This window comes from Rattus rattus, chromosome 7 (genome assembly GCF_011064425.1).
Source record: "Rattus rattus isolate New Zealand chromosome 7, Rrattus_CSIRO_v1, whole genome shotgun sequence".
Classification (NCBI taxonomy): domain Eukaryota; kingdom Metazoa; phylum Chordata; class Mammalia; order Rodentia; family Muridae; genus Rattus; species Rattus rattus.
Genome location: NC_046160.1, coordinates 94,907,637 through 94,930,987, shown reverse-complemented (window position 1 = coordinate 94,930,987; position 23,351 = coordinate 94,907,637). Strand labels below are relative to the sequence as shown.

General features: G+C 49.4%; 1 protein-coding gene across 1 annotated transcript in view; it reads right to left on the bottom strand.

Annotated features, from left to right (window-relative positions):
• Plekhd1 (pleckstrin homology and coiled-coil domain containing D1) overlaps positions 1–23,085 on the bottom strand; it is a 29,871-nt gene extending 6,786 nt beyond the window's left edge. Inside the window, exons 1-6 of the mRNA XM_032908038.1 lie at positions 22,525–23,085; positions 9,274–9,367; positions 8,842–8,931; positions 8,604–8,680; positions 7,766–7,857; positions 6,795–6,847 (exon numbers count right to left, since the gene is read on the bottom strand). Coding sequence (XP_032763929.1) covers positions 6,795–6,847; positions 7,766–7,857; positions 8,604–8,680; positions 8,842–8,931; positions 9,274–9,367; positions 22,525–22,673 — 555 coding nt within the window. The 5' untranslated portion in view covers positions 22,674–23,085. The remainder of the gene's footprint in view (positions 1–6,794; positions 6,848–7,765; positions 7,858–8,603; positions 8,681–8,841; positions 8,932–9,273; positions 9,368–22,524) is intronic.
• Positions 23,086–23,351: the final 266 nt, after the last annotated feature.

Here is a 23,351-nt window from a genome sequence, read left to right as displayed (position 1 = left end):
TCCTGGGCACATGCGTGGTTACAGTGCACTGGCTATAGGTAGCTGAGCTCATGAGAGAAGCTGAAACTGATAGAATACGAGCACGAATCTTTTGAAAAGACGATGCGTGATGGGTTCTGGTCCCTTGCACAGGTAGGGGTCCCTTTAGCCTGGGCCTCCAGGAATGAGGACACATGAAACAGAGCTTTAATACATTTGTGCTGTTAAAAGCCATGGCATAGGGTTGGGGATTTAGCTCAGTGGTAGAGTGCTTGCCTAGCAAGCGCAAGGCCCTGGGTTTGGTCCCCAGCTCTGAAAAAAAAGAAAAAGAAAAAAAAAAAAGCCATGGGCATGTGGGGGCTTTGGGTTACTGCAGAAGCCATGACCTACCCTATATTTATACTTGATGTGTCTTACTTAGACGAAATATAAACAAGATTAAATTTGTATTCTTGTACATACCCCTCTTTACAATTCAAGACAACTTCAGGCCTTGAAAAAGCAAAGCATAAAGCTCTGCTTTAATATGCACGGTGTTGCTGGTGCTGACAGCCTCTCTGGCCCCAGAGTCAACAAACTGAGAGGCTCTCCTCTGGCAGTGTTTGTCTGCTGTCAGTTTGTCAGCACAGAGCTGTTGAGAGACCCATAGAACTTACTGGCCACAAGCACCCGAGCCCCAGGATGGCTCTCACAGGTCCCATGGTCACCCAGGACTCTGCAGAGGACTCCACCTCACAGCCTTGCTTCACCTCTGGAAGGCTCCCTGTACTACAGCTTACAGCTGCTCCCCCTCACTTCTGTTGCCCTGGAGTACGCACACTGGATAGCTTTTGCCGAATTGTCAGTCAGTGTCTGAAACTCAGGCCTTCTCTCCCTAGCACTCAAGCAGATGCTAGGCCTCCAGAAACCCAAAAGGGAAAGTAACCTTGAACATAGCAGGGCAATTAAAATGGCCCAGCCATTTGCCTTTTTCTCCTTTCCGTGGTCACAAATATATGTGATAAGATGTTTCTTCTTGTGTCGATGACTAGTTATGCCCAAGGAGGCATTTGCTGTTGCCTCAAAGGGGCCAGGAGACTGGGTATGATGAACCAGAGCCCTCCAGAGCCAAAGCAACTCTAAAGGAAGTTCAGTCTTTGTGTGTGTGTGTGTGCGTGTGTGTGTGTGTGTGTGTGTGTGTGTGTGTCCCCTAATGATTTTCTGCCAGCAGGTGGCCAAGCTCAGCTTGAGTGACTCTCAGGTAGGAAAATCAGAAAATCAGTCTCTGAAAGCCACAGATGGAAAAGCATTGGCAAATGATGGGAAACTTTTGTAGAACCCTTCACTCGGACCCAACAGCAGCAGGGCTCCCTGCCATTCGTGCAACAAGTCTCTGCTCCTATCCCAGTCCCTCAACCATCTCTGAGGGATCTGTCCCTTCAGCAGCTACCTCCCTCCTGAGCTTTATCACACTTTCTTCCAGGGTCTAAGTCTCTGAGACCTGTGGATCCCAGGCCACAAAATAAGGGGGGAACAAACAGTCCTGAGCCACGTAGAAGACCAGCAGGGCCCAGGGCAGCAGCCAGCACCTGGTCATTCCAGGCTTCTCCATCGTGCTCTGGGAGAAGCAAGCAACCCACGGTGCCCACCAGTTCTGTTTCAGCCCAAATCTGCCTCCCTGCCAACTTCCCTCACCAAATACAACTTCTCCTTGGGGCCATCAAACAAGACTAATTTCTTTTCCTTTTAAGTATTTAAGAAAAAAAAAAGTTATCTTTCCAAGTTTCCTGTCCTCTGAGCTAAACTCATCTTGTTTGCCATGTTTCACAGACCATGATTTCGGGTCCTCAATAAAACTAATTATACTCATAAAAGGAATACAGCGACGGGGGCTCCTGGTCGGGAACACTTAATACAGGGAGGATTCTCTGCAACTCATTTATTTACAGGCTCAACGCAATTCCAGGAAATGGCCCGGTGGGGTTTTCTTTCTTATAGTTCTATTCACTTATGCTACATCAATTTACCAAGTGCACAGTATGTTCCAAGCACCTGCTGGGCTCTGCATGGAGGATCTGAGGCTGTTCTTGCGGAGCCTATGGCCTAGGGTAGCTACTAAAAATCCCAGACCAGTCTTTTACATCAAATGCAGAAATCCAGTATACTAAAACAATCAGGTTCTCAGAGAGCAGTACAGAACAAGATAGTGTCCTGCAGGACAGGGACCCAGTTCCAGGTCAAGCTGTCCTGGGCGGAAGTAGAGAACTCCACAGAGGTGGGAAGAGTGGCCATCAGTTGGTTCTTGAGCTGAGACACAAAGGAAGATATTGCATGGGTTGGAGATTTAGTTTGGTGGCCTAGTAAGTACCAGGCCTCTGGTTAAGTCCTCAGCACTGAAAACCAGCAAGCAAACAAAAATAAATAAGTGGAAAAAAGAACATTCCAGATGGGAGGAACAATACCTACAAAGCCCCTGTGCCTGGAAGAACCAGGCTTGTACGAGACATGAGAGCAGCCATGATGGGCAAGAGGCTGGGGTCAGAGAAGCAGAGGCTGACAAAGGAGATGCTATACCCATGTGGGGCCTCTGGTTTAGGTGAGGATCTTGTGGGTTTTCATTTTCCTGAACAAGAAGCAAAGACCATTGGTCAGTTGGTTGGCTGTTTGGAGTCTCACATTGACTATGTCACCTATCCCAGCCCAGCCTCTGCCTTCTGAATGCTGGGATTGCAGCTGTGCAGCGGCAGCCAAAGATCCGAGTGGAGGTCACATGATCTGATTTCTCTTTAAACACGGAGTTGGCTGCAGTGTGGAAGAAACAAAAGAGGGGTAGAAAGAGTTTAAGGACCCCAGGCAGGAGGCGTCAGCACGTTAGGTAAAGCCTGGTAGCCGCAGGACTTGGGAGTCGGGTGGGAAAAAGAGGAAGGAGGAAGGACAGGGTAAAGCAAGACCCCTAAGTTCCTGACCCACACAAGCCTTGGGTGGTACATCCCTTGAGATGGGTATGTGAGAAGACAGCCAACCCTTCTAGGAAAGGTAAAGGCAAGACATCTTGACCTCAGACAAGATGTGCTCTGAGCATCTTTGAATGTCTGGGTGGGGATATGAAGAGGATGGGGAGGCAACAGAAAGAAGGGATTAGAGGTGTCATCCTGGGAGTTGGCTGGAGAGATGACTCAAAGGTTAACAGCACTGACTGCTCTTCCAGAGGTCCTGAGTTCAAATCCCAGCAACCACAGGGTGGCTCACAACCATCTGTAATGGGGTCTGATGCCCTCTTTTGGTGTGTTTGGAAACAGTTACATTGTACAGTACATGTATAAAATAAATAAATCTTATTTAAAGAATACATTTCTGACTAACATGGGTTAAAGAAGTGATTTCTTTTCTTTTTTTTTTCTTTTTTTTTTGGAGCTGGGGACTGAACCCAGGGCCTTGCGCTCGCTAGGCAAGCGCTCTACCACTGAGCTAAATCCCCAACCCCTAAAGAAGTGATTTCAAGAGAACTTCTCCCAAATTAAATATTGAGACCTAAGTCTGAAAAAAAAAAATTCCTTGTTATTTATTCAGGTGAACTGACAGTGTCAATCCACACCAAAACAATTACCTATGGGTATGTATGGTAACTTAATCAATCAGTAACTGCTAAAATGTAGAACAACCTAGAGGTCCTTGAGTGGGAAAATAGATAAACTGAGGCGTATACCCAGATAATAAATTTATCCAACTATGAAAATAAGCCAGTGTTCAAGCCATACAACAGCACAGTGGACGTTTAAATGTACCTTATGGAGTGCACGACACTGATCTGAAAAGTGTACATGGTATGATTTCAACTCCATGACATTCTGAAAAAATGCAAAATTTTGGAGATAGTAAAAGGTCGGTGGTTGGGGGCTGGAGAGATGGCTCAGTGGTTAAGAGCACTGAATGCTCTTCCAGGGGTCCTGAGTTCAATTCCCAGCAACTACATGGTGGCTCACAACCATGTGTAATGGGATCTGATGCCCTCTTCTGGTACAGCCACAGTGTACTCATATAAATAAATAAATCTTTGGGGTTGGGGATTTAGCTCAGTGGTAGAGCGCTTGCCTAGGAAGCGCAAGGCCCTGGGTTCAGTCCCCAGCTCTGAAAAAAAAGAACCAAAAAAAAAATAAATAAATAAAAAATAAATAAATAAATCTTTAAGAAAAAAAGTCGATGGCTGTAGTTGCTATGTTAGTTGGTCAGTGAGAGATGAATACACGAAACACAGGATTTTTAAGGCAGTGTAACTATTCTAATCACTCTCTCTCTCTGCATTCTCAACTCATGTGCTCAGAGTCCCAGGCTCTTTCTAACACATGCCTCAGGTACACCATCACCGGGTGCGTTTCCCTGAATTCTAGCCCATTCAGCTTCTCGGTAACCCACAAGGCAAAGCAGCTGTTACCTTCATCAGACATTAGAGATGAGGAATTTGAAGTCCACAGGAATTAAATGACATCCACATCGTCAGGGTTGGAGCTGAGATTCCATCAGGGACCTAAGATTCTGAGGTTCCCTATGGGTCGAGGCTGTCCCCAAGAAACCTCACACATCATAAGAATCACTCTGTCTCTGGGATACGGTATTTTTTTCTATGTGGCCCCAAACCCCTCTGCCAATCTCTGATCTAGAACAGGATGGGGAAGGTATCGGAGACAAATACACTGACCGTATGGGTGAGGAAACTAAGGGAGAAAACCACTTGGGCAGAGTGACTCAGAGTATGGTCATTCCAGGAGCAGGATCTGGGCTCTGTTTCTGATCAAAACACATCACTGACAGGCGGCTCGAACCTGGCGTGGTTCTCTTCCTGCTGGTGCCCCAAGCAGCCTCTGCCACATTAACAGTTGGGCTTGCACCTCGTTTGGACTCTATAGCTGTCAGCGTCCCACTTCAGAAGGTGGCATTAAGCTAGGCCTGTGTGCCCTGGGTCTCCACTGCCCTAATTTCCAAGCTAAGACCTAAATAGTGTGTCTAAATTTTCCTCGGGCCAATTGCTGCCCCAGATTCAACCTCTGTTGGCTAAATCTCCTCTCCCTGTCGGGGAGCCGTGTCTCCCACTCTAACCCATGCTGGGCCTCCCAGATCATCCATCTTTAAGGTCTCTGACAACATACCGAATGCCCAGGACGCCATGGAGAAAAGGCCAAAATTGTAATGGGATCTAGATTCAAGGAGTATGGAGACTTTAGAGCTCAAACTCGGGGGGGAGAAGAGGCACACACAGCATTATCATGAGGCCAGCCTAGTGGTCCTACTCCCTTATCTGCCTTTCCTGGGTGCCAGGCACACATGTGGTGCACAGATATGCAGGCAGGCAAAATGCCCATACATACAAACCCCAATTTCAACCCCATATCTCCAAATTAAAATCTTCAACCTTGTGTTTCTTTTTTTTTTTTAATCAATGAAAAGAGTCTAGATCATTCTCAACCTTTCTAATGCTGTGACCCTTTAATACAGTTCCTCGTGTCATGGCACACTCCAACCATGAAAGTATTTTGTTGCTACTTCATAACTGAAATCTTGCTACTGTTACGAATCGTAACTGCAGGCTAGCTGATATCCACTGGCTGAATACTGCTGCCGTCTAATTGGGAGAATAAACTGGCCCAGAAGGTGAGATTTTTGAAAGAAAAACAAAAGTAGATTATCCTAGTGGTTTGAAATTAAGCCATAATATAAACTTGCAAGAATCAAGTCAGCTCAGTCTTGACTTCTTCCTTGGTTACCATCTCTCATCTTAAGCTGGCTGTTGTGCCAGGGTGTGGAGTGTTTGGGGTCCAAAGGAGACACGTGTTTCTTGACTTCAGGGTGCGTTTTAGAGTCTCATCAGGGGTGATTGGGAAGGCACTAAGTTCCTGAACTGAGTTACCGTAGGGCAGGGAGCTACAGCCAATGACCCCAGCCCTGTGGCGGGCCTGAGAGAAGACACACATCTGAAAGAAAGTGACAAATCTAAAGGACGTGGACTGGGTCAGTCTCCTCTCTGCAGACTCCTCAGAGTACCACTCTGCAGAGCCAGACCTCCTCATCCATGCAGGAATGGCCAATAATTAATACTAACATGAGCAGAGTGCTAAGAGAAACAGCTAGTCACTAAGCACACACTGTGCACATTGTGTACACACAGTGTGTCAAATGCTTCCATGTAATGTCTTGCTTAATCTCTATAACATCCCTTAAAAGGATGGGCCTTATTATTTTCCTCACTTTTTGGGTGAGGATATTGACATTCAGAGAGGTTAAGTAACTTGTCAGGGGATCATACATTTAGAAGGGCTAACGTCAAATACGAGTCTTGCTCTAGGCTCCCCTCTGCTTACAACCTGCCCTGCCCTTCAGTTGTGGGAATGAAGCAGATTCCAAGAGATAAGAGTCCCCTTGGTCTTCAGGCTGGTTTAAGCCTATGCTGAGCTTGTATTGTTGATGCCCAAAGAGCGAAGGGCTAGATCTCTGAGATCCTCAAACCCTATCACCCTTATGGACTGGAAATCCCCATATCCCCCTATGCACCCCTCCATCCCCCAGGGATAACTGAGGCCATTGCAACCTCCTGTGGAGATCAGCAAGCCACTTATGAGACGTTCAGAAGGCTTCGTCTCTAAGATGTGTTTCCTGAGGAGGAAAAAACGCTTCCCACCAAGATGCTACATCAAGGTGCAGACACTGTCACCTCAGTGGCCTCATTGCTCCTCCGTCCCTTCTGAAGTCTCTTGGGCAAGTATCTGCATGCCCAGGGCCCCTCCTCATGCCCCTGTGTCTGTGGGCAGGGCTGAGTCTTTCTGTACAGCTACGCATGTGCTTACCTCTCTCTGCTCCCTCTGAAGGCACAGCTCTTCTGTCTCCTCCATCAGCTTGTCTGCCAAAGCAAACACACACACACACTGAAACCTTCTCAGAGGTGTGAGGGCAGCTGTCTTAGGTGGCCTCGATCACCTGTGCCATCTCCTTGCATGAGCCACTCCTAGCCTAGGGGTTGGGTCCTGCTCTGCTGAACTGAAGCTGCCTCGTTGGCCCAAACTGCCTTTCAAGATGTCTCCTCTGTTTTGTGCCTTCATGGATCCACAGAGGGCTAGCACACAGAGCCTCAGACGGGTCTTTGCAGCATGAGCCTCTGAAATCTCCTACTACCTGAGCTGGTGCCTGGTTAATCTGGGAGGCCAGATTCCTGCCAAGGGAGAGGTGTCTAGAGCAGGCAGAAAGGATCCAGGGTTTCAGATGTTTCAGCAGGCTCCCAGGAAGGGGACCAACCCATTCTTGTCATCTTCTCTCCCAACTAGAGAGCATTTAGCGGACCATTAGGGCACGGGGACTGGATCCTTGTAGCTAGCTTCAAAGCGGGTCTGGTGAGGAGAGGAGAGGTAGGACCTGGAGCTCAGGCATGATAATACCTTTTCCATTTCTAGATCTTTCAACTGAAGGCCTGACACAGACACACTCCCAGGCATTTTCTCTAAGCTGATCTCCACCCCACCTGTAATACCTGAGATCATTTGGTCTCTTCTTTAAGGAGAAGGAAATTGAGGCTTACAGAGACTGAGTGGCCGACACATCCACACAACGAATGGGTAGATGACTCAGCTAAAGCCCAGGTTCTGGCCACTAGTGTCTCCTGCTTCTAGCTCCGTGGCCAAATGGGCATTTGTCACACCATTAAGTTCTGTAGGTGCCAAGCTCCTTTCCAAGTTGCAGAGAGATCTCCCTCCCTGGCTGTCACTCAGGTCCCCAAGTGCCACCACCAAGAAGCTTCAGATTCCCATTCATCCCGGTCACCGACCTAAATATTCCTGTTTTTCCTTAGCCAGCTGTAGCCCCTGTGCCTCTAGGCTTTTGATCATAGCTTCTCCTAGCTGGGCATTTTTCCAGGTCCTGGGGAGCGAAAGCAAATGGGAGAGAGGAAATGAGGAAAAATACAAACAGTTAAACCAGAAGGAAGGCCCAGGGAGAGGGAGGGTGTATTTTTCTGTGTTAGCCCCGCCCCTTGCTCTACAGAATCTCAGCTCAGTCTGGCACCCAGGGCTCTGGGCACGCAACCAGCATTGATCAGTTACAGTAACTGGAAGCTGAGGTTGCAAAGTGGGCCATCAGGACAGAGCCAAGAGCACTCAGAGAGGAGGGATGGGACTGTTTCCCTAGGAGCCTTCTACGTCACTGCATGCATGACCACCCCCTGGTGCAAGGCTGGGTACTCGGTGTTATTGGTTGGGTTAGAAGTATGGGACTGGCTTGAATTGGCACAGGCTATGTTGGTCAGGTGGTTTCTGGGACCTGCACTGTGATTTGTAAACACCATCTCTGGACCTTGCTGGGATTCAGTACAGGTCTGGGAAGGGAAGGATGGACGTTGTGAGGGGCTGAGTATGAGGAGCGGTGCTCGACTCCCTCCCAAGAGTTGGAAGTAAATGGTGTCCACGTCTGTCACCAAACTGTAGACACCTTCCCAAAAACACTTAGGAGACCCTCACAGATGCTCTATAGCCTGGGTTGTCTCCTCCTACACACACTAGGCAGCTCCCACAGCCCTGTCTGAGGACCCAGCAGAGAGGCAGGGGCAGGGCCAGCCTAGCCCACCTCACTCATCTGGCCCCCGAGATGTCCTGCTGGCAGACACTTACACCTTCCCAGACTCCTGAAGCATCTCAAGCCATTGTGTCTGCTCAAACTCAGACTCAGCAGCCAACAGGACATTCCCCTGCCGGGAAAAGGAGCCAGAGTGAGAGGTATCCGAAAGAGAGAGAGGCAATTTCTTCTCTTCCCACCCCCTCTTCCACAGGCCCTGACACTGCTCCCAGGGGACCAAGATGAAGCTGCTATGTCCTGTGGACCCTGGGCTATGGGAGGGTCCCCACTCACATGGAAGTCCTGGTGTGAGATCTTCATGGCATAGGGCATACTGGGCTCTTCTCTGGCCTCCACCAGGCAGCCACCCAGTGGGATGACACCCTGAAGAACAAAGCAGAGCAGGCAGCTCCCACCCTACCCAGCTCACATCAACTAAGAGTCCAAGGAACCTCCTGGGAAAACCCCAGGGCTTTGCCACGGGCCTCAAGCTGGACCACATCTCAGGATTATGCCATTAAAGCTAGGACTGACTTCCAGAAAGAAAAAGAGCTGGGACTCAGAAAGTGTGTGTGGAGGGACAACAACAGACAAAAAAACAAACAAACAAACAAAAACCAAAAAAAAAACAACAACAACAAAAAAAAATCAAGACAACAGAGAGTTCTATACCATCCCCAAATGTCCCCAGTGAGCCCCTCCTCAGCATGGAGAGCCCATCCTCACCTTAGGATGGATGTTGAAGTATTTATTGGTTTCAAAACTCTTCCTCTCACTCTCAGAGTAGTAAAGCAGAAAGCTTTCTTTGATGATGAAAAACCTATGGGAAGATGTGAGAAAACAGAAAGATCGTGTGAGTCAACAGCACTCTTGGGGACCCTGGGACTCACCTAGGAGCCCACAGGGACCTGGGTTCTGACTGCCCATTGCACAGGGGTCTCCTGTACAGGCAGTGAAGGCCATGACTGACTTCCCAGACTGCCCTCTTCAGCACAGTAGAAACCTATTGTCCTTCTCCTTGGGTCCCTTTGTCCTCTGAACTATCAGCTCCTGTCACGTGGGAACTCCTCCAGATCTGGATGGAGAATTCGACAGATTATTCTAGATGGGTGTTATGGTGTAATCAAATGGGACTGCTGTCAACTGCTGGGGTTCGAAGTCCTAGTACTCCAAGGGACACTGCTGTGATGTGACCTGAAAAGGAGCTGGAGGGATCCCGAGGTGTTAAGGGTGTGTGTGTGTGTGTGTGTGTGTGTGTGTGTGTGTGTGTGTGTGTGTGAGAGAGAGAGAGAGAGAGAGAGAGAGAGAGAGAGAGAGAGAGAGAACATACAAGGGAAAGTTCAAAGCAGCGACATGTTGGAACCTTCTAGGATAGACTCACAATGGCCAACGGTGTGTCTTTCTTACCTGCTTAACATTCTGTGAAATGACACAGGCAACTTGATACAGGCCATAGCAGGAGCATTTGCACTATGAAAATCAAATGCTGCAAAACCACCCCAAGAGCTTGTTATTAAACCATTCCCTTGCGAGGAGCTTGAAAGAACATAAGTAGCATCAAGAACTCACAGGATCTCTGCAGGTCCCCCAGCTGCATGATCTTCCCGGCTACCATAGCTGCTCTGAGGCAGTGCGGAGGGACGGCCTGGATGGCCGCAGCATCTGCTCCCTTTCCAGAGGGACCTGAAGCTCAGCTTTACAGTTTGGTATGAGTTCCATGGTTTTGTCTTTTCCCCCCAATCTCTTTTGAGTGTGTGTGTGTGTGTGTGTGTGTGTGTGTGTGTGTGTGTGTGTGTGTGTGTGTGTTGGGAGGGGTCTTGCTATGTTGCCCTGGCTGGTCTTGAACTCATAGACTTGAACAGTCTTCCTCATCTCAATTTCCTGAGCAGCCGAGACTACACAGCTTTATCACCATGCCCGACTTCAACTCATTTCTGTATTCGTGTCAACAGAACACATGCAGCCTTAGTGGACACTGTTGGGTTCTTGCACTTAGCACTCAATACCCATTGTCACAATGCGTGCTTCTTCTTTTAACATTTTTTATTGTATGTGTTGGTGTTTTGGGTGTTTTGCCTGAATATACGCTCAGAACATGCATGTCAGGTACTAGAGGTAGAAGGATGTTAGATCTCCTGGAACTGGAGTTACAGATGGATGTGAGCTTCTGTGTGGATGCAGACCTGGGCCCTCTAGAAGAGCAGTCAGTGTTCTTGACTGCTGAGCCATCTCTCCAGCCCTCAATATGTGCTTCTTTATCCAGAGGGGGGCCACTGGGCTCCTGAAGGATGGGGCTGTGCCACATCAGTCCCTGGGGAAAGGCTGATGTCTCCTGACAGATCTAAAAGAACATCACAGGGTAGGTAAGAGCTCAGACCTCCCACTTTCCAACTTGGGGATGGGGAGTTTAGGTAAGGACACTCAGCTCCCTGAGCCTTAGTCTCTGCTTGTAGCACAGAAGCGATGGCCTCAACATTACCAGGTGGCTGTGTGAACTGAATGAGACTGTAGTTATAACCTAGACTGTGTGTGTCAAAGACCCAGGGTGGGGTGGAATGTCCGATGGTCTGGTAAAGCCCCTCAGCAGGGAAGGCAGTCAAGCAGAACGGAGCCCCTCCCCACCCCCACAATAGTGCCTCGTGAACCCCTTAATATTCAGACACTGGATTTTTAGGATTTATGGTTCAGTGAGCTAATAACTAGGCAGGATCATGATCTAATGGAACTGTGGTTTTATAAACTGAGGAACCTGGGCTGGGGTTGGGGGTGTTGTTATTGGTAAGATGCACACAGAGCAATCTGTAGTGCCACATAAAGTAGGTATTGTGACACACACCCATAACTCCAAATATCCAGGAAGTAGAAACAAGTTCAAGGTCATCGTGACGGTTCGTATGCTTGGCGTAGTAAGTGGCACTATTAGGAAGTGTGGCCTTAATTGGAGTAGAGGTGTCACTGTGGACATGGCTTACAAGCCTCATCTTAGCTCTCTTCCACTAGCAGCCTTCAGATGAAGATGTAGAACTCTCAGCTCCCCCTGCACCATGCCTGCCTGGATGCTGCCATGCTCCTGCCTTGATGATAATGGACTGAACCTCTGAACCTGTAAGCCAGCCCCAATTAAATGTTGTCTTTTATAAGACTTGTCTTGGTCATGGTGTCTGTTCACAGCAGAAAAAAACCCTAAGACAGCCATCCTCAGCTATGTAGTGAGTTCAAAGCTAGCCCGGCCATGAGACTCCTATCTCAAAAAACAAAAAACAAAAAACAAAAAACAAAACAAACAAACAAAAAAAACCCCTCAGCATCCAAGAGGCTGAGATACAAAGGCTACAAGTCTGAGGTCACCCTGAGCTACATAGAGGCCCCTATGTCCAAAGACTAAGAGGAGATCATCTTTGAAGAGAGGGCAGGTACCTCAGACACAGAGCCACAGGTACCAAGGTCCTGGGTTGAGAATGTAGCTGGTTCTAAAAGGAACCAGAAGGCTGAAGCAAGACTACTATCCCGGGATCCAGACTGCACAGGCCTCCATGGCTACTCTCATAGCAATGACGGCAGCACTTACATTCACTGAGCCCTTACTGCCCCGACCTATCCTGACTTGCTTCTGTTGATATGTTTAACATTCACAGTCACCCTGCCAGGCTGGTGCTCCTGAGCTTTCTAGGTAAGAAAATGGAGGGAGAGGTGGCATGAGGAGCTGGGACTACTTGGTAGCAACTGGCTTTCTCTCAGAGCAAGATGGCCATGGGAGGGCTTTGACTGACATGAGTAGCTTTGGCTGCTGCATGGGCAACAGATTGTCCTGGCACTGGCAAGGGATCTGCTAAAAGCTATTGTCACCTATCACTGAGGGCAAGAGATATGGAGAGTGGATAGAGGCGTGTAGAGTTCTCAGTATCTTCCCAATCCACAAATGTCTCCCGATGCCAATCCCCCTCTAAAGCCAGCACAGGAAGACAGAGGAGACGCTCCAGACAGCCTTTGATCCATGGTGGCCACACTCCGGCAGGCTGAGAGTCACCATGGACTGCCTCATAAGCCATAACTGGCACAGACCTGGAGGGAGAGGGCAAGCTCCTACCCTCCATGGGTCATCTGACAAGATCTTTGATTACCAAACTGCGTTGATTGTGGCCACTCTGACTGACACCTTTTAGCGTCTACTGTCTACTCTGCAGCTGGGGAGCCCTTGCAAAAAGGAATGTTCCTCTTCCTATACCTTCCTCCAGAGTCGCCACGTTCTAGGCACCCTCATTCAGTATGCAAGGCAGGAACAACTTCTTTTGGGCCCTGCAGAGCTGGGCTGTGAGTGCAGGGGCTGGTCACAGGCACTGTTTTCCTGTGTTAGCTTCTGTGAGGCAAGTTATGTGAGGATCGGAGAACCCGCTCCTCAGAACAATGCTGGAGGTGGGGCCTTTAACTCCCATTTCACAGATGAGGAAAGAAAGGTTTAGATGTGGAAGGAGGATCGGGACCTAAGACCACCAGACCCCCTCTTGCTCCCTATATGGCTCATGGAACTGCTGCCCTGGCTTAAGTCACACACCCAGGATAGAGGCTTGGGTAGCCAAGTTCCAATAGCGGAGGTGGGAGACTCACCATTTACTAGCAGTGCTAGGGTGAGGCACATAGTCTTTTCAGGCCTCGGGTCCCTCGTACGGAACCCAAGGATGGTGATCAATGGATGTTTCTCATGCCTGGGAGGGGAGGAGTCTGATCACGTGAGGACAGCTCATAGTGAAGAGTCAGCAAAGGGTCGCTACTCCCCGGATCACTGTCACTCCTTATCATTAAAGCTCAGCATCCATCCAGTCACCCGGTCTGCCCCTCTGCCCATTTGTGCTCATGCAGCAGCTACTGAAGGGAGCATGGCTGCTGCCCAGCTGGCTGCCTGCCTGCTTTCCAAGTAAGTGTACAGCCGTGTCCTATCCAGAGGTTTTACTATCAGCTTTTGCTTTAGCCTCCCTAGGTTATGGAAAGTCTGGAGTATGTGCATGGTAAAGGTTTCATTCAGCCCTGGCTCTTCTCTACTGCTACCACTACCTCCACCACCACCACCACCACCACCTCCACCACCACCACCACCACCACCACCACCACCACCACCACCACCACCACCACCACCACCTCCTCCTCCACCAGCACCACCACCACCACCTCCTCCTCCTCCTCCTCCACCACCACCACCACCACCATCACCAGCACCACCACCTCCTCCACCACCACCACCACCACCACCTCCTCCTCCACCACCACCACTACCACCACCACCCCCACCACCACCACCACCCACCACCACCACCACCTCCACCACCACCACCACCACCACCACCACCACCACCACCACCACCACCACCACTACCACCACCACCACCACCACCACCACTACCACCACCACCTCCTCCTACCACCACCACTACCACCACCACCACCACCACCACCACCACCACTACCACCACCACCACCACCACCTCCACCTAACACCACCACCACCACTACCACCACCATCACCACCACCACCATCACCACCACCACCACCTCCACCATTACTATTACCACCATTACTATTACCACCACCATTACTATTACCACCACCACCACCACCACCACCACCACCACCACCACCACCACCACCATTGTTATTGTTGTTATTATTATTATTACTATTCATTTACCTAAGACAGGTGGCTTAGGCTGTCCTCAAACTCCCTATACAGCTAAGACTGACCTTGAGTGCTGTGATTATAAGCATGAGTCACCAGGCTTGGTTTATGAAGAGTTAAGAATTGAGCCCAGGCCTTTATGCATGCTATCAATCTATCAAGTGAGCCATATCCTCAGCCCCCTGTTCTGATATTTCTACCTCCAAATGAAAGAACATTTAGAAGCCAGCAGGATAGGCCTTTTGCTACCCTCCCTCCCTCTCTTCCTCTCTGCCTCCCTCCCTCCCTCACTCCCTCCCTCCCTATCTATCTATCTATCTATCTATCTATCTATCTATCTATCTATCTATCGGTTTTTTGAGGCAGAGTTTCTCTTTGTAGCCCTGGCTGTCTTGGAACTCATTTTGTAGACCAGGCTGGTCTCGAACTCACAAAAATCTGCCTCTCAAGTACTGGGATTAAAGGCATGTGCCACCACACCTACCTATACGGTATTGGCATTATCTTATTTAAATGACACTAAGTGATGGAGGGGTTTTTTGTTTGTCTCGTTGTTTTGTTTTGTTTTGTTTTTCCTAGCACAGTAGTAAGGAAACTGAGCCACATCGGGATTAAGCAATTAGGAAGTGGTAGAGTCAGAGCTCTGCTGACGGACGAGGCCCAGGTTCTCAGCTGCCTACATGCTGCTGTTGCTAGCACGCTCACCACCAGCCTCAGCGGTCTGTCTCCCTTGAGCTGGTCACTAGAGAATGGCTGTGGGACGGGTGAGAGAGCTGTAAGGAGACAGTTACATGGCCTAGGCAGGTACTGGTGCTGGGCCCTGCCAGATTGATGAGCCCCTGCCCTGAGGGAACTTAGATGAATGTAGAAGAGCCCGAGTGGAGAGAAATAATTAAGCTCCTTCTTAGCCCCAAGTCCTGTTTGAGTTGCAGCCTTCGAGGAGTAATACATTTGCTGCTTAACCGAGGTAGGTGAGGAAGCTGGAGTGCAGAAGAATTAAATAACATGTCCTAGATCACACAGCAGGTAAATGGGGAAGCTAGAAGTGTACGGCTTTAGGATACAGGGCGACACCGTCAGCCATGGGGGTACATGGCAACACGGAAAGCAATGGGGGGTGTGTGACCCTGTGAAGCACTGGGATACCTTACTTATTATAACCCAGCGGGGTGCATTACAATGCCACACAGTGACCGGGAGAATGCACAGTGACTGCAAAGCACCAGGACACATAGCAACAGGGGACGGTTGTGTGAAGAACAGAAGCATGGCCTCCAAGGGGATGAATGGCTTAGGGCCTGACCAAGGTCTGAGAGGAGGTCCCAAGTGATCAGGGTTTTTTGTTTGTTTTTTGTGGGGTTTTTTTTTTTTTTTTAGATTTATTTATTTAATGTGTGTACACTGTAGCTGTCTTCAGACACACCAGAAGAGGGCATCAGATCCCATCACAGATGGTTGTGAGCCACCACATAGTTGCTGGGAATTGAACTCAGAACCTCTGAAAGAGCAGTCAGTGCTCTTAACCACTGAGCCATCTCTCCAGCCCCGTGATCTGGGCTTTTAAAGAATAAGAAATGTCTTAAGAAGTTGGGAGGCAGTAGAGGAGGAAGAAATGTTTTCTAGACAGAGAAGGACATATGTACAGAACAGTGTGCTGAGGTTATCAAAATGTCCCTGGTGTTATGTGCAGATAAGTTATTTGCTAACCCTGGCTATGTGGCCAGGGAATGGGGGAAGGACAGGAGAAAGCACAAGTTTGTGAGTAGGGCCCGAGAGCAGGCAGCCTTCCCCTCCCCTACCCCACACCCTGCAGAGATATCAAACAAGTACTGGGAGGTCTTAGAATTAGAGAGGTGGCCTTGTGAGGAGGTCACAGCCAGACAAAGGGTGAACCGGGAGTTATCATAAGGTTAAAATCAGCAAAGCATGCTGAATAGTTAGACCAGGGCAGGGCAGCCTAAGTTTCATGACACTGTGGCCAGGGTTTTAGCTTGAGTGACAGGATAGGCATAGGTGTCACCTAACATGATTAGTGTGGCTTCCCTACACCCTGTGCTCTTGAGTATAAGAGCTTAACCCAGAGCTTAGTGGTTAACACTGGTCTCATGAGATATCTAGTGGAGGCAGAGGAAAATGTTGCTCAGAACACAGATGCAGTGTACACCAAACAGATCTTGTTAAAGAAGGACCAGCCAGGGGCTGGGAAGATGGCTCAGTGGTTAGGGGTGATGGCTATTCTCCCATAGGACCAGGTTAAGTTCCCAGCACCTACATATCAGCTCATAACTATCTGTAATTCCAGTTCTAGGAGATCTAATTCCCACTGTGGCCTCCACAAGCACTGCATGTACATGATGTACAGGCAGAACACCAATATGCACAAAATAAAATTAAGTAAAATCTTAAGAAAAACAACAGAGCTAATACCACCAGCAGCTAGGCCGGTCTACTGAGATCTTCGATGTTTGTGGGAGTAGACGGGGTGAGGGAGAGAAATTAGAAGTTGGGAACATCCTGGAGGGCAGAAAGGAGGAGGTATGATGGGTGAGTTCAGAGAGAGGCGGGGAAGGTCTCAGGAACATGCATAAGTTTGGACCAAAAGTGGCATTGCATGCACATGGTGTGATGGTTTGTATATGCTTGGCCCAGTAAGTGGCACCATCAGGGAGTGTGGCCTTCTTAGAATAGGTACCCTAGTCCTAACTGCTTGGAACCCAGTATTCTGCTACCAGCCTTCAGATGAAGATGTAGAACTCTCAGCTCTGCCTTGTACAATGCCTGCCTGGGTGCTGCCATGTTCCCACCTTGATGATAATGGACTGAACCTCTGAACCTGTAAGCAGCCCCAATTAAATGTTGTTGTCTTTTATAAGACTTGCTTTAGTCATGGTGTCTCTTCACAGCAGTAAAACCCTAACTAAGATAGAAGTTGGTACCAGGAGTGGGATATTGCTGTGATAGGCTTGACCATGCTTTTGTTCAAAAGAATGTGGATTTGGGGACTTTGGTTTTGGAAAGTATTGAAATGGTTTAAATGGGGCTTAATGAGCTATCCTAGAAGGAATATGGAAGACTTTGTTGCTGTGAGTGATTTGAACTGTGCAGACCTGGCCCAAGAGGTTTCAGTGGAGAAGAATTTCAGTACATGGCTGAAGCTGAGACTGTTTTGTGGTATTTTAGTGAAGAATATGGCTAATTTTTACCCTTGTCTGAAGAGTCTGCCTGAGGCTAAGGTGAAGAGACTCAGATTAATTACACTGATAAAGGAAGTCTCAGAAACACCCATCATAGACTTTGTTCTCTGGTTAAGTCTCATGAAGAATATTTTAAACAAGCATAGCGAGCTGAGAAAGGAAAAATATGAAATATATTTTAGCATTAAAGGGGAAGCTGGAAGTGAAATGGAGAATCCTGTGTTCAAGGATATTAAATTGAATTAAGGGAGTAGTGACCTTGGGGCAAGTCTTACCCAGCTAAGTTTAGGTCCAGGCATAGTAGTACAAGCCTTTAATACTAGGAGGCAAAGACAAGCAGATCTCTGAGTTCAAGGCTAGCCTTAAGCACTTTCTAGGTGAAGAAAAACTTAAATCCAGGCTTGGTGGACCACACCTTTAATCCCAGTGTTTAGAAGACAGGCATGTGGATCTCTGAGTTCAAAGTCATTCTACAGAACAAATTCCAGGACAGTCAAGCTTAGACACTGAAGGAGTTGGAAAGCCAGTGATAATGTAAAATAGAACAAGGGGGCCATTTTCCAGCCCCAGCAAGGAGCAGAATTTGGTAGCTTTGGCCACGTGGCTCTGACTTTCTAAAATAGAAGGGATTACTGGTACAATTGGTGCTGGTCGGCTGGAGCTAAGAAATTAGTGGTGATTAAGAAGAGAGCAGCGTCACTGAGGTGAAATCTGGGAAGTGTTTTTGAGAGCAGAAAGAAGTTGTGTTCCAGAGATAGTCAAAGTTCTACCTTGTGCTGCAACTGTATTTGATAATGTGTAAGAGTCATCCAGGTGGTACTGGTTTTGAAGGCCTGAAAGGGTCATGGAGAACAGCTGAGGCTTGGCACTGTGAGAGGCCATGGAAGGCCACTGGTGAAAGTGCAGCCTCAGGTGCAATTGATGGACCAGAACAAGGGATCGTGCAAAGAATTTTGAGGCTTGGCACCATGAAGAGAGCCTATGAGAGGCTATTGGTGAAGCCTAGTTGCAGTGGAAGACCCTAGCGCTGGAGATGATAGTACCATGGGATGATACCAAGAACAGCTTTGGCAGTGGAGTAGATCTGCCTGAGCTTAGAGTGCTACAGAGGGCAGAGCTGGAGAAGTGATGCCAGCCCTTTGGAAGAGCCCAGAAGATCATGTGTGGATCCCATACATTGAAACAGGAAGCTGTAACACTGAAGCTACCTTGGAGACCCAAGATTTTCAAAATGCCAGAGCTGTGGGCTATCTGCTGAGGAAAGCTCCTAATAGGAGTAGAACCAGCCCAGGAGAAAGAAGTTTGTTGTAGTCAACAAAGATGAAAAAGGAGTTGGAGATCTGAAGACTGCTTTGACATCAGACATGGAGATGCAGTCTGGAGTTTGCCCAGCTGGTTTCCTATCTGGCTTTGGGAATTGGATAAGTTAAGTGATTGGATAAATCTCAGAAGAGACTTTGAATTTTGGACTTTTAACATTGTGGAGACTTATAGACTATGGGGACTTTAGAAGTTGGACTAAATATACTTTTTATTATGCTATGTTTAGGTATGGTCCCCATAGACTCATGTGTTTGAACAAGCCTACGGGGGCCAGGGAGTGAATGTGATGGTTTATATATGCTTGGCCCAGTAAGTGGCACTACTAGGAGGTGTGGCCTTGTTGGAGTAGGTGTGTCACTGTAGGTGTGGGCTTTAAGACACTATCCTAAGTGCTTTGAAGTCAGTCTTCCACTAGCAGCCTTCAGATGAAGATGTAGAACTCTCAGCTCCTCCTGCACCATGCCTGCTTGAACGCTGCCATGTTCCCACCTTGATGATAATGGATTGAACCTCTGAACCTGTAAGCCAGCCTTAATTAAATGTTGTTCTTTCTAAGACTTGCTTTAGTCATGGTGCCTCTTCACAGCAGTGAAACCCTGACTAAGACACATGATATCCATAGAAACAAGCAGGCACACACACACACACACACACACACACACACACACACACACAGATGTAAATTTTAAGTAAACAAAATCTAAAATCAACACACAAAAACTGAAAAGTGTCTAATAAAACAGGCTTCAGAAAACAGAGCAGAATCTGCCTGAAGGAGCTCACCCTTCCATGACACCCCCCTCAGCCTCCATGTTGCCACGGTTTCCTGTATGTGTAGCTTGTTCTGCCCACAAAGACCATGTGTGTGGGATTGAAGGTATGTGGCAGTGGAGAAGGCTGGGCTGGGGGCAGTGAGTCTGAGGAGTGGACCAACTTCCCCCTAAATTATACAGCACCTGACAGGAGGATACCTCCAGGGGATTAGTGGGGACAAGATGCAGGATTTAGATGTCTGTGGCATTTGATCTTGGAGCTGAAGTTACCTCACTCTCAAAAGGGCAGTGGAGACCTATCCATGGTGTAGGCTATGGGATCCCAGCAGGGATAGTGAGTTGAGTCCTGGATGGCTTCATGGTGGCCTCAGAAGGTCTCAGAAGGCCATCTCCCTCTTGCTGATCCTGGCTGAAGCCAAGAGCATCCCCCATCCCCTCTTCCTGTTCAGAGGACTCAGGTCTTTGTATCTGTGTTTATGTTACCCCAAGAGGAAGAGAAGGTCAATTTACCCTCTAGACCCCTCTCAAGATTCTCTTTTCACTGTTCATGAACACTTTTGATTCCCTCCCCTCCCTTTGCCCACAGGAAAGTAAGCTAACAATATGAGAGCATCTTCCTACTGCGTTTTGGGTAGAGGTGGTGGGGCACTGAAAGCTTCCACTACGACAGACCAGAGGAGGAGAGTTTTAAGAACTCAGCCAGCCACAGCCAGTTCCATCCTGCCCAGTGGTTATTTATGCAGCATGGAGCCTTTCCAGGCCTCTTCCCCTCAGTTGCCCACTAGGGCATCGATTTCTCTAATGGCAAGCCTCTGCAGTGGCTGGTATCGACTGTCCTGTCCCAAGCCTTCCTGTGGCCACTAATTATCTGAGGTCCAGAGACTTCGCTTCACAAATGGGAAAGTAGAACCCAGAGGCCCTACCGGGCAGCAAGAGGAGGCTGGCTGAGCTTCAACTCCACTCCTCTGCACCCTCTGATTTTCTGACTGACTGTTGCTGACTCAAGGGAAAATCGTGTGTTGGGGTGGAGGACGGGGAGGTGTTCTTTCAGAGGAGGGGCCATGAACAAAGACCTGGAGCTGGCAGGTAGGATGTTTTCTGAGACTCAGGAGGGAGAGTCTGTCTGCACGGGGAGCTCTTGGGCAAGGAATGAGACAGAGGTGACGGCCTGGCCTCTTTCAAGGGACACAGAGCTAACTTGGCCCTGGACTTCCTGTTTTGACTTAGACTGACTGGTTTGTTTTTGAGCAGCTGTGTGAGACTTAGGGTCTGAACTCCAAGTGCCCTGGGCTATCAGCCCCAAATTAACTGTATATGTATGTAGGAGCCAGGTCCCCCTAACTCCCCCTACCCCCCCCCCCACCTACAGTGGAAAAGGGAGCCAGGAGACTCAGCCTGATGGGTCCAAGGCTCCTACCACATACTGGATACAATCGGGTGAAGATGTCTGAAAGGGTAGTCTTAAATGAGGACTCAGGAGAAGCTGGGACAGAATCAGACCCAGTGGAGAGAGATGGCTGTCTGCAGTAGTGCTCAGGATATTCTACAGGGAGTCTACAATAGTCCCTCCCCCACCTCCGCACCCCACCCCCCACCCCACACACACACACTCAAGTGCTGTGGCAGAGACATGATGTTATTGGCCATCAGTGGTTGCAGTCCAGACAGTTCAGCCCTGTGAGCCTCTCATATAACCTTCACACTGCTCAGAACCTTCACTTAAAGCATCAGAGAAAAACTCAACTTGGGAAACACTCAAGGGAGCCTGAATCCCATTAAGTCCCCGAGAGAAATCAGGCAGAAGTAATAAAAGTGTACGAAATCGGCTCTGTAAAACGTGAAATCCCAACCACACCTCCATTCGTCCTGAGGTCTTACAGGAATATTAAATTATTCATCAGAATTGAACATCAGAACTAACCACTACCACATGCACGTGACCTGAAGCCCTGAAAAACATCAGAGGCATTCAGACTCGTGGTGTGGGAGGGAGAAGGGGCCATGCTTCCAAGAACGTTCATACCCTCCAGGGAGGGACCAGGACAAAGTCTGAGTCTTCTAGACACCGCAGGAAATCTTTGTTGACTCGAAGATGAAAGCTGTGCAGAAAATGGCCGATTGCACTTGCAGACAGCTTTCTGAAGCTCCTGCAAGTCCAGGTCTGGGAGTGCCCCTTCTCCCAACACTTGTCATGGCCATAGAAAGCCCCGTTGGTGAGGGTTGGGGATTTAGCTCAGGTTTAGCTCAGTGGTAGAGCCCTAGCAAGCGCAAGGCCCTGAGTTCGGTCCTCAGCTCCGGGGGTGGGGTGGGGGTGGGGGAAGCCCCGTTGGCATCTGGGCTTTCATTTGGAGTTGAGGCAGAGACCCTGCTGCTGAGAACAAGGCCAGGGTTGTTCTGTCTCCCCAACACCTCCCCAAACATCAATATACAGGACCAATATATCCTCTCTCCCACTCCAACTTCAGTCATGGCAAGGCACAGTTGGAGGGGTTTCCAACACAACTCCTTAGAGAAGGTTTGTGGTCCTCTCTCTTGAGTACTTCAGAACGGCAGTGGTCTGGCTTGCTTAAGAGCTGTGTAAGGTTGAGGATGCATGAATGGATAAAGGGGAGAGGTACCCATTTCCCAGCCCACTTAAAGCCTCGACGAAAGATGGAATTGGCTGTGGAGGTCTCTGGAGAATCTCTGATTGGGATGGGATTTCTCCTTCTGCAGACTGGCCCAACTTAACCTCAATCTCTAGCCCACATACAGCCTCGCCACTTGGGACTCGGGACTCAGTTCATTCCACAGAGAATTCCTGGCATCTACCCGCTGGTGATTTCATTCTAGCTCCCGCGACCAATTAAAGTCGCATCTTTTGGTGGGGAACAGCACAGAGAAAAACAGACTGGGCAGGTCAAGGTCACAGCAGAAGGCTGAGGCAGGGCGGTGACTAGATGAGCAGGAGGGGTCCTGAGTCCCGGGGCTCCCTCCCGAGGTGGGGAGGGGAGGTCTGGACGCGGGGACATAACTCACCGCCGGGACCACTTGGCCGACGATCTCCCGAACGGCCGCTTCCACAGAACCCCATAGAGCTGCACTTTGGTGCTGATGTCCAGCGCGTCCGCGTCGGCCTGCTCCAGGGACGGCGATGGCGACACGGAGTTGGACTTAGAGGTGAACATCGTGTCTAGAAGACTCTGCCCCGGCAGGACCCACTCCCTTCGTGGGATTGGAAGGGATAGGGAGGGCCGTGGGAAGCAGTGGGCACGGCCAGTGCGGGCAGCAGGGGACGCCGTCCGGGCGCGAATCCCGACGAGCGGGGCGGTGAGCGGAGGGGCGCGGGAAGCTTAGCCAGCCGCTGGGGCGAATCTCCGGAGCGCCGCCGGCTGGGAGGGAACTCCGCGGGGAGGGCAGCTCCGCCGCAGGCTCGCAGCATCACCCCCCTCCTCCCCTCCTGTGCGGGCAGCCTCAATTCTGGTGGCCTGGATTGGCTGGGAGTGGCAGGTGAGCGACTCAGGCCGGCCGCGAGCGCCAATCAGGACTGGCGCCGGCTGCAGGAACTAGCTCAGTGAGTCTGCAGGGTCCCGGTCGGACACTCGGCCCGGGATTTGGCCACTGCACTTCCCCACCTCCACTCAGGCTCCTAACGCTCCCCCAGTTTCTTGTGGTCCGTCGTGCCTATATCAAAGCGCTGGCCAGGTGCGCTCCGTGCTAGGCCGGAGTCACTCCGCTGCCACCTGCTCGCCTCTGGGTGTGGTGTTAGGGAACAGCGCTTGCGGTTCCAACTCAAGCTTTATATGGCTCGGCTAGCCGCTGGATCGTGTTTTTCTCACCTGTAAAGCGGAGACTTTCCTACCTCT